At 41.5% G+C, this 11,361-nt stretch overlaps 1 protein-coding gene across 1 annotated transcript in view; it reads left to right on the top strand.

Annotated features, from left to right (window-relative positions):
• Nucleotides 1-512: 512 nt before the first annotated feature.
• SCIN (scinderin) overlaps nt 513-11,361 on the top strand; it is a 46,288-nt gene continuing 35,439 nt past the window's right edge. The window contains exons 1-3 of the mRNA XM_021538334.3: nt 513-731; nt 4,362-4,516; nt 5,962-6,123. Of these exons, the coding sequence (XP_021394009.2) occupies nt 533-731; nt 4,362-4,516; nt 5,962-6,123 (516 nt within the window). The 5' untranslated portion in view covers nt 513-532. The remainder of the gene's footprint in view (nt 732-4,361; nt 4,517-5,961; nt 6,124-11,361) is intronic.

Genomic DNA, 11,361 nt, shown 5'->3' with positions numbered 1-11,361 from the left:
TTCCTATTGAACAAAAGAAATGAGATTACTGGGTGTATGAGAGCTGTGCTCTGCCATTCCAGCCGGGGATGAAAAAGTTCTCCTCCGCAAGTGCAAGCTATAGAAACTCTTTGTATTCGTTATGAGCAGTTCATACAAGGCAGATGTGATAATTATAGAAGCAAACAGCACAATGCTACAACATCCGCAGACACTGGATTACCCCACTTGTACTTTTCTTTTTGTCTTTGCTGTGGTTTTCTCTTATTGTTTTAGGACAGAGAAATGTTCTCTGTTTTCAGTGAGGGTGGCTGATTTTTTTTTATGACACCCTTGCTACGGCGCTGGGCACACACACAAAAGAGATTTCGAGTGAGTTTGTTTTGCGGGCGTGTTAAAAACCAGTAACTAAAGGCAGCTGAGCCGGCCCCGGGCGCCGCTGGAAGGGGTGGGACAGGAGCATCCCTCCGCAGCCGCCCAGGCCGGCCCCGCCCCGCCCGCCCGGCGCTATAAACGGGCGGTGCGGAGCCTCCGCCGCTCCTCCACTCCAGCCATGGCTCCCGAGCGGTACCCGCCGGCGTTCGCCGAGGCCGGGCAGCAGAGCGGGCTGCAGGTGTGGCGTGTCGAGCGGCTGGAGCTGGTGCCGGTGCCCCCGAGCCGCCACGGCGACTTCTTCGTTGGGGACGCGTACCTGGTGCTGCGCACGGAGCGCCGCGCGGACGGCGTCGCCTACCGCCTGCACTACTGGCTCGGTAGGAGCGAGGGGAGCCCGCGGTGCCCGCCCGGGGCCGGAGGGCTCCGGGGCATCCGGGGCACGGCCTTCCCGCCCTTCTCTGTAAGCTGCCAGGCTACCAACAGGGGTACTCGAGGCAGAAGTGGGGCTGCCACCAAGGATCGGGGTGGTGCCAAGCGTCATCTCCTCCGATGCTGAGGGACAGAGTGATGGGACGGTGGGGTACGGCAGAAAGGTGAAAGCTTGCTCGCTTTGTGGTGATAGTTTGGAAAAGTACTGAAGGGTTAAAGTCAAATCTTGGCTGCACCCGACAGAGGTTCTGGAGTGAAATCATGCCTTCACTCACATGAGTAGTGTTCTTGCCTTTATTTCATCTGGATGAAAATGTCCTCTTGGCCATCTCCCTGTGGTGTCATTGTCTGGGTGTGCCTTTTTCAGCTAGATTAATTTTGCTTTCTGATGGTACAGACAGCAAGTGCAAAGACACCAGATTTTCTTTAAAATCTCGTTAATATCAGTCTGACAGACTACTGGGATTGGAACCAGTCTTTTGCCTTCCACCTTGACTAGCCCACTTTGCATCAAAGTTGTGTTCTACCAGACTTCCTCATCTCCTGGAGGTTTCATGTGACTTCCCCATCTGGCGACAGAGTCATCCTGCCACAGTGACTGCTGTTTAGCTGCCTGAAACTTACTACCTTTTTCTTGTTTCAACAAGTTTGTGTTTGTAGGCAATCTCAATGAATGCACCTAAAGATAGGTGTATTAACATTAACGTGCTTGAGTTGCTGCGGTTCTCATTGTACTTTTGCTTGCATTGAAAAATAATTGCAGATAAAGCTTCGATTGTTTCTGCATAAATGTTTGAGCATTGAATTTTGCATGTCTTCGGAGTTTTCCAGCTGGCAAGCATCTTAGTGTCTGTGTCTGGTAAGGGTATAATCAGAGATGGCAGCGTGAATGAATTTCTGGCAGAGGCTTTTCTGTCAGCAGTGCTGCTAATTAGTAGCAGGGTTTGGCTGTATAGACCTTTGTTAATGAAGCTGGAACTACTTGTGTATTAGTGAAGGTCTAGTAGACACATCACAGAGAGTGAAGTAAGGGCTGTTTGCAGCTCTTGGGAAGGGAAGGTAGAACAGTGACTGACATTTGCAGCAATTAAAACCTCATTGCTGGTGGCTGAAGAGCTTGAGTTGTACATATTGATGCACATGTTGTGCTGATGTGGTGCTATCTAGATAGTCTAAATGGCTTCAGGTGATCTGAGCACCCACTGTTGTGCAGCTGGCAAGGTGGCAGCAGGGAGGCTCAGTGCTGGCATATCCCTCCCTGCTTGCGAGATGCTTCAGCAGCAGGGTGGAATAATCTCAAACACTGTTGCACACTTAATAGCAACAGGAGACCAGGACTTCAAATAAGGTGCATTGGGAGGCCAGTCACACTCAGGGCAAAAACCATAGAATCATGTTGGTATTTTTAACTGATTCACACTGCTGTTATGTACACCAAATTTTTCCCTTGTAAGCAAATCTGTGGGCCAGGAAGATCACAATAGGGTCTTTCTGAAGACTTCCTGTAAGTGTCTCTGGACAGCTGCAGCAGTCACTATCACTCAGACTTTGGGATGCAAAGAAAGAATTCTTGTGATGAGGGAAACAGTGCAGACTTTGGTCTTAGGTACTTACAAAGGCCTTGTTTGGTGACGCAGTCCTACTCCTGCTTGCCATCTGTGGTATGTGATTGTGGCAGCCATGTACGGTGGCTGTGAATGTACACAGATTCTAACCAGCAAAAAAAGACCCCCAACATCAAATTTTCCTATTACATAGTGGCAAAGATCCTCCGAATTCCTTGTTTAGGTACACTCAAGGGGTTAAAAGAAGGTCTAGACCATAGGAGGATGGTCTGTGACCTCAATGTGCTGACAGTCTTTAGCTGTCATCAATCTTCACTGGCATCAGTGGGGTAAAGTGAACCTACAGTTGTTCTGCCATACTGAAGCTTCCAATGGGAAAGTCACTGTTTTACCAAGTATCTCACGTGCACCGAGATGCTGTTGAGGTTGGATGATTTCTGTGCAAGTTAACCTGGGTGTATCAACATTGATGGCATGGCCAAGCAATCAATGTGGATCTGTTTTGCTGCAGCTGTATCCACTCTGAATGTTACTCAGACATTCTGACTCAGTTGTCTCTATTGGCACTTGAGGGATGCCTTAGTAGCTGTAGTAATCTTAAGGGACCTGTCTGGACTTGAAACTATCCTTAATGGAAACAACATGCACTGTGCCAGTATGAAAATACTTGTGTGAGTGAGATTGGCTATACCCCACTTACTATCTTTAATAAAATCATGCATGGCGTTTTTAACTGTTTTTTAACCCTTGTCCAAGAGAAGAAGTCATAAGATCTGTCAGTGTGAACCAGGATCTGTTTGGTAAAAAATATTTCTTTATCTTTTTATGCTCTGGCTTATTTATAGGTATTTGTGCTTTAGACTGTAAGGTAAATCTCATTTTCATACAAGCTTGAGTAACTTATGCTTGGACTGATGCTCATTTGATTTTTTTTTTTTAATGGAATTTTGCCAAGTATATTATTGCATAACAGCTATGAGAAGAAGTCTGATAGTAGTTCTTATCTCTGACTGTTCAAAAATAATTTTTATTTAACCCTGAACCCTGTTATGTCATTGCAAATAGTAATTTAGAAAGATCTAGTCTTAATGGATATGATTTTAGAAAAAGAACAAAAAACACCCCTAAAACCTCCAAAACTTTACCACCAACTTTAAGGTGGTACCCAGTTCTGAGAATGCATATTGGAACATAGCAAGTTCTGTCATGGAGTGACTGGGAATCAAATGAAAGACCTCCCCTTTCCTTTTCCTTCTGTAGTTACTGAGAAGCCTGTTCTTTTAGACTTGATTCTATTTGTGCTTTTCTTGAAACAATAAAAACTGCTGAAAATGTTCATCCAAAATGTTTGGGCACACATTAAAATCTTTGGTTTAATATATAGCCTGGTTTTGGCATGTACAGGCATCAGCACATTAGGTCAAGATGCCACAGCCTTGGGAATAGGCTACTCTCTGTAAGGTACAAAACAAAGTGTGACCTCATGAAGCAAATACCTGAGCCCCAAAGCTGCTTTTCTTTCTCCCAGCTGTACCAGGCAAAATAACTTGCTTGCATTATAGTGTCAAGAGTACTGCTTTTGAAATATTTTGGCTTTATGGATTGGTGAGTTGTTCCTAGAATAAATATATGTTTTACTATCCAGACAGTCCTGTCACATGCTCTTTCTTTCTTTGAACTTCAGCTAAAAGCCCAAAAATCATTACAGCTGACACTTACCATGCTAAACTCAGTTTAATTTTATTTTTGTTTGAAGATTCTAAGAGAAGATGAACTTCACTATTTTCCACTCTTTTTTTTCCCTTATGAATGCAGTTCTACAAGTAGTCAAGAAATTATCTGGATGATCATGTTATTTGGTGGTGAACAAGGTTGTGATTCAGTGCTTTGTTTACACATAAATATGGGTTATACAACCTGCTGAAGGCAGAGTGCAGTTGTTGCAGAAATAATTTCTCCAACAGAATCCAAAATTATATTAATGTTTTAGTGACATATTTCCCCTTCTTTCAGGGAAAGAATGCACCCAGGATGAAAGCACAGCTGCAGCTATCTTTGCTGTTCAAATGGATGACTATCTAGGAGGAAAGCCTGTGCAGAGTAGAGAAATTCAAGGATATGAGTCTACTGAGTTTGTGGGTTACTTCAAAGGAGGAATTAAATACAAGGTAAAGAGTCTGTCAAAATACATTCTGAAACTGTATGCAACATTTTTCCCTACATAAAGATCAAATGTTTTTCTTTCTAAATGGAGATTTTAAAAATAGTTTATTAGTGCTTTGTGGGTTTAGAGCTGAACCACCCATCTTAAACTGTAGAAGTCCAGTGTTTGTACAGAAAGCAGCAGCTTGTTTGTCAGTGCCTCTTCTGATATATGAAAACCTTTCCTATTTTTTTTCCCCCAAAATAAAGCTGTCCTGGAATTTCATACTTGTGTGTCTAAGAGAGCCCACAGTAGGGACTCTCTGTGTCTGTGAGGTGTTAAATCTCACTGAAATAATTTGTCTTGCAGAACAAATATTTTTGTTCAAATGCAGAACCCAGTGTGCTCAAGTGATTAGAAACATGAATAGAGTGGAAAAGACCAGAACTTCACTTGAATCTAAAAATTATGCTTTTGCAGTTTCTTTCTGAATTAGATAAAACAATCTCCCAATTATTTTGAAAAAAATTTAGCTTTTGGAAAGCTGTAGTGTCCGTGTTCTTGTGTCACTTTCAGAAGCTGAGTAATTGAAAAGTAACTTTCTTTTGCAACATCTGTGGGATTTTTTTAAAGAATATAGTAACGTATCTTCAGAGAATATCTCCATAGTAGAAGCACTGGGACCCATGGCTCATTGAGCCTTTCTCCCCGCCTTATGAAGGTTTGTAACTTCTCTGTCTACACAACTAAGCTTCTAACCCTGCATAAGTGATGTTGGCAGTGACACACCCAAAATTTTACATTTAATTTTTTTTTTTTTTTGTAATTTCAAGAGCCACTCTCTGTTCCAATACAAGGTCTGGGTCTCCCAGAGGAGTGGAGGATGCCAGTTTACAAGATTATGCTTATGTTTACACTCAGATTGTAAATCAACAGTTTGCTCTCACTTCCCCTAGTTTAGTACTCCTTGCTGGGTTGACTCAAATTTCAAATATTTCTTTCATAAAATTACAGAGCTGCTGTGGAATTATCTGTCCAATCTACATGTAACCAGGGACTAAAACCACCTGGACCTCTGAGATTCAAGTTTGAAAAACTTCAAAAGGAGCTGTGTATTTCTCTGATTTTCCTCAGTCCTTGACTTTTGTCCTAACGATAGGGTTCAGTATTACTTCATCCTCTGAAGGAGGCTGGAGGGTGCTGTAAATTCTGTGTTTTCACTTTTGCTGTGTATCTGAAAACCCTTGGAAGGAGGGTGACATCTGCTCCCTTGGCTAAAGGTTCACACCTGGGAGTCCAGCAGCAGTGATGTCTGTGTTCAGCACTCTTAAATGGTACATTACTTTGCCTTGCTTCTCACTACATAAATTTTTTTTTCCACCCAGCTCCTCAGCTGTAGCGAAAAAAAAAAAGTAACTTTGCAGAAATTAAGCTGAAATAAAGCTGACTGCTTTGTTTTGTTTTATTCAGGCAGGGGGTGTTGCCTCTGGATTTAATCATGTTGTTACTAATGATTTGAGTGCCCAGAGGCTGCTGCATATCAAGGGTCGGAGAGTTGTGAGAGCCACAGAAGTCCCCTTGGCTTGGACCAGCTTCAACAAAGGAGATTGTTTCATTATCGACCTTGGAAATGTAAGTATTTTCTAGAGCAAAACACTGAAAAGTAAGAGTTACGTCCCTTCTAAGGTTTGAGTCATGCCGTAAAATGCAAAACTGATTTTGTCACTCATGTGAACCAGCAGAAATAGTCTGCTTTAGAAAATTAGCTTTAGTGTCATACCACTTGAAAGGTTGCAAACTGCCCTAAATGTTTCCTGAAGTGTGCACATATTATCTGTCAAGAAACAGTTCTCTTTCACAGAGAGGAAAGGCATTGAGGTTTTTCAGTACTGGTGTTTGAACAGCTTAAACAGTTCACTCTAAGTCCAGTTGGACTTTGGCACTCTCTACCAGATGAATGGGATCAGTGCTAGTTCAGAGCAGAACACAGATGCAACCATTCTCTTAAGAGTATTTCTTCATAGTCATCAAACTTTGATAGTGACAGTAAACCCTAAAGAAATAGCTGCAAAAGTGATTATAAAACTACTTGAATATTTCAATAGATCACTTGAGAAGCAATCCTGTGCTTCAAGGCTTTCTGCTGAAAACAAGTAGAGACAGCGTGGAAAAATATCAACACATAAGAGAAGATCATTCTGCTTGCTTCAAATGGCTTAAAGTGTAGTGCTGTCACCTCAATACATGCTAAGACTCTGATTCTAAAAGTAGCAGCTGGGATGTAGTCTACACTAACTGGATTCTAGCTACCCATTTGTAATTATGCTCGTGTAAAATGGAAAGCATGTGAAAGGAAATAGTTTATCTGCAGTTGATTTTAACTGTGGTGTTTAACAAGGAAGTGGTCAGCTTCAAGATCTCAAGAGTTCCCCTGACCTATTGAAAAATGGGCTCTTCTGAATTGACAGTGTGCATTTTCTCTGAAATAAGAAAATTCATGGTTTCTTTTTTCTCTGAAAGCATCCCCAAGTGTGACAGTTGAAGATAATCAATATAGCTACTTGACACCAATATATGTTTGATTTTTATTATGTTTCACATGGAACACCAAATAGTGTTTTTTGACTATTATCCCATTCCTCTTATGTCAATGTGGCTTAATCATCTAGAGCAGCCTGGTGATCAGTATCCAAAGTAATCTCTCAATGTCACTTTGCATAGGAAACCCAAATCATTCCCTTCCAGAGTTAACCCATGGGAGATGGAAAGTTTGGAACTAAACATTGCTAGAAACTGCTGCTTTTGCAGTAAGGCTGTAATTGGGTTTGAGTTTTCTAGAGTTAACCTTCTATGGACATGCTGTGGGACTGGGTGTACTCCATGGATTTAACTTTTTCTGACCCTTATTGTGCTGCAGTTACCCAGATTACTCCTTGAGTAATTATTCAGGCCACACTGCATGCCATGGCAGTGACACTGATGAAATACACTATGGATGTGTTGCAGTGTTACATGTATAGCTTGGGGCCCATCCCTTTCAGTGAGAGTGCTCTCACTAAGCAATTTAAATGTAATATAGTGTTAGAGTCTTTACCTGATACTGAATGTACATTGGGACCTTTTTACTTTTTTACAGTGTGACATCACTGGTTTCTTACTCACTGTTTGACAAGACAGAGATCAAGCAGCAATGCAACACTGTGCCTTTGCAGGAAGAAAGATTAGATATGAACAATGCCTAGATCCCTCTTTTTTTGCCATTCTATGGGAAATGACAGTCAAATGACATGTCTAACAAAAGTTCTTGGTCTTGTCATATCAGTTGTGGAAGAGAGATGGGTTTTCTGGATGTACTGACAAGATAAGGAAAAGAGTGTTTTAGCATCTAGATATTCATAGTCACAGGTTATTGCATAAACCAGACCATGCCTGTGGGAGATGAAAATGGGTGACATAGTTCAGGATGATGATATACAAGTCTAGTAAGGTGCCTCTAATTAAAGGGGTGTGATAGAAAATACAATGTCATAGGAGAAACCTTGCTTAAGTTTTATAAGAAATAATTATACTTCAGATTGAAATTTTCCATGACTAGAGGCCCATTGTAAATGGGAAATGCTTTGAGTCTTTATAGGAGCTCTTAATTGAATTTAAGGTTCCTTTGAAAAGAGAAAAGTATTTTCACTAAAGTAGATTCCATTACTTGACAATTGAAATAAAATTAGTCTTAAATAGGGTTGCTTCTGAGTTTTGGTGTTTATTGCAGACCACTGCAGACTTATTGTCAAAGAATAATGCACAGTAATTGCATAAAATAATGAGTTTATGGTCAGTGCTTTTAATATCCAATTATTGTAGCATGTCAAGATGAATTTCCAAGATTTACTTTCCCAAGTCTCTTAGCTTACCAGAAGGATGGTCTCTATGGCACTGAAAAATTGCTTGTGCTGTCCATTTCCTGCTATATTTTATCTAGCCGCTTATCTAATATAATAAATAATTTAAGTTTTCCTGTTATTCTCAATTACTGCAGTATTTTAAACTTATGGTTTGAACAGATAAGGGAAAATTATGGAAGATAATAATGAATAGGAATAAAATCATTACTTATCACTAGGATTTCCTTTACAGGGATAGTGCTTTAAGCAGAAAGTATGTGTGGACCTTTCAAGCTAGGTTCACATATTTACAGTTCAAGTTCTGATGTTTATCTCATACCTAGATCATAGAATGGTTTTGGTTGGAAGGGATCTAGATCAACTCCTCCTGCAATGGGCAGGGACATCTTCAACAAGCTAAGGTTGCTCTGAGCCCTGTTCAACCTGACCTTGAATGAAGGTTATTCTATCTTGATCCAGCTGTCTAAGTCATTGGAGTAAAACCTTGGCTGGAAGTAAGATCAAAAAAAACAGAGTTGTAACTGCCTGCCTCCTGACAGTCTCTCTTAAAAGTGGTCAGGATCTCATGTGCACAACCGACACGGCACCTTGGCTGATCTGTTGCTAAACATTTACAGCACTTCAAATACCCTGCCCAGGTGTCATCTTGCCTACTTGAACTCTTGGCTGGAAGAGAAAATAGCTGCAGAAGGCAGAGAAAGCACTGTCTGTGCTATGAAGGGAATTGTTTTCTGTGGGAAATGTGTGGAGACCTTCTAGTCAAGCAGTAACAGCATGAGGTGAGGGCTGTGACTGTACTGATCCTCCTCAGAGTGAGTGATCCAGGAGAGTGCTGGGATGCCAGACCCTGATTTAATTTGGGGTGTTTTTTCTAATGAGATTTCCATGATACCTCTTTGGTGAACTCGGGAATCTCTCTGTTAAGGGAGCCCTTGGGCAGGCAAGACAAGTGCAGGGCAGTTGCTGGAGGGCCTGGAGTGGAGCACACCTTCCTTTGTCAGGCGCTGCTTAGTGCATCTTGTCCAGGCATAGCTCTGCCCAAGGCCTCCCAGGAGCTGCTATTTTCTGCCACACAATTACTGAATATGGAAGGGACCTGCAAGGATCATAAAGTCAAACTCCTGGTCCCACAGAAGACAGCCCCAAGAGTCAAACTGTGTGCCTGGGAGCATTGTCCAATTTCCTCTTGAACTCTGACAGGCTTGATGCTGCAACCATGTCCCTGAGGAGCCCATTCTAGTACCCAACCACTGTCTGGATGGAGAACTTTTTCTAATATCCAACCTAAACTCCTGTGATACAACTTCAGGCCGCTCACTCAGGTCCAACTGGACACCAGAGAGAAGAGATCGGTGCCTGCCCCTCCTCTTCCCCTCCTGGAGGAAGTTGTAACTGCAATGAGGTCTTCCCTCAGTCTCCTCTTTTCCAGGCTGAGCAGTCCAAGTGACCTCAGCTGATCCTCATGCAGCTTCCCCTCAAGGCCATTCCAGTCCTGTCCTGAACTATTGCTGGTATCCCACCTGAGAGGCACCAAGGTGGGTTTGGCATTTCTTGGTGGCCTTAAACTGCCTGGCCTTGTTCTGTGCTGCCCTTTAGCTCCAGATGTAGCTCTGTTTCATCCCATTCTCCAGCCACCTCCCCTTAGACACAATCCTTTTTCTTCCTTCATCACCAAGACAATTCTTAAAACAGCAAGTAGCAGGAGGACATGGAAAATGATCACAGAAGGAAGGGGGAAAGATTAATCACTCTACCATTTAGTTAATAACATGCATACAGTTTTTGAGGTTATTTTTTAGTATTTATCTAGATGCATATGTAAACATACTGTATATGTGTATATTTCTAATAAGGTGTGCTAAAGACTTTGATGTCTTTTGTCAATTTTCCTGATTTAAAGTGGGAAGGAAACTTGTCAGTATTGTGAAATTAACCCTGTGTATGTTGATGTATGCTGGTTGTTTATAAAACTAGAATGTTGAGATGTGTCAATAATTTGGGTAGTTATCAAAATATGGAGCAGAAATAATGTGAGTAACAATAAAATAATTAATTGATTAATTGATCAGCTGATTTTACTGAATACTTCCCAACTCACTTTGGGAAGCCCTGCTGAATGAAGGCTGTCTGAAGTTGTATCCTTAGTTACCAGCAAAAATATTCTTCGTGTGTGTTTGGCTAGAGCTTTGTGAAATAAAAGACTTGACTCTCTCTGTCTGATTAATCTCTTGATGGGAGACAGCAGCAATGCCATGAGCTAGGTGACTGCAAAGGGCAGGCAGAAAGCTGTGCACTTTTCAGCCCTCTCAAAGAAATGAAGAGACAGTTGTTAAAATAAGAGGGTGAAGGGCAGTGTGTGATAACTGCCATGAGGTTTCAGCTTGGGCCTGATTGCAGCTGGAAAGTTTTGTCGGTGTAATAAAAGTTCTGCAGGTGGAACATCACCCTTCTCCCAAAGGAAGAGTGCAGATGGGTGAGGTGATAACTACAACTGAAGCTAAATGAAGTTTGAAGGTAAACTGTACTCAGTTGTTCATTCTTCCTATTTCTATAGTGGTGCTGATAAACAGCCAAGAGGTTGCTGGTTTGAAATATGAAAGCCCACAATATTCTTAGAAACAACTTGTGCTATCTAGCAATCAATGTATGCATTTCTCAAGGGCTTCATGAATCCAAATGAAAATTTTGAAGTTAGAACTCAAAAGTATGAGACTGAACAGAGTTGTTGTCATCATGTATCTGTCATTATGTTCCTGATAGAACACACAATAAGAATGTTAGAAGAAGAAAAATTGCTACCTTGCAACAAATACAATAGAAATATATCAGGCAAAAAGGCTAGCTGCTTATGACAGCTGCTCTTCATAACAACTCTTAACTTGGTGTAGATTAACTTATGTTTACAAAAAGAAAAGTAACTTCTCCTTTTCGAAGAGCAAGATAACAGAAGCTTGCTTTATGGTTATGACCA

This window comes from Lonchura striata, chromosome 1 (genome assembly GCF_046129695.1).
Source record: "Lonchura striata isolate bLonStr1 chromosome 1, bLonStr1.mat, whole genome shotgun sequence".
Classification (NCBI taxonomy): Eukaryota; Metazoa; Chordata; class Aves; order Passeriformes; family Estrildidae; genus Lonchura; species Lonchura striata.
The sequence above is the reverse complement of the archived record's forward strand: the minus strand, read 5'-3'. Positions and strand labels throughout refer to the sequence as shown.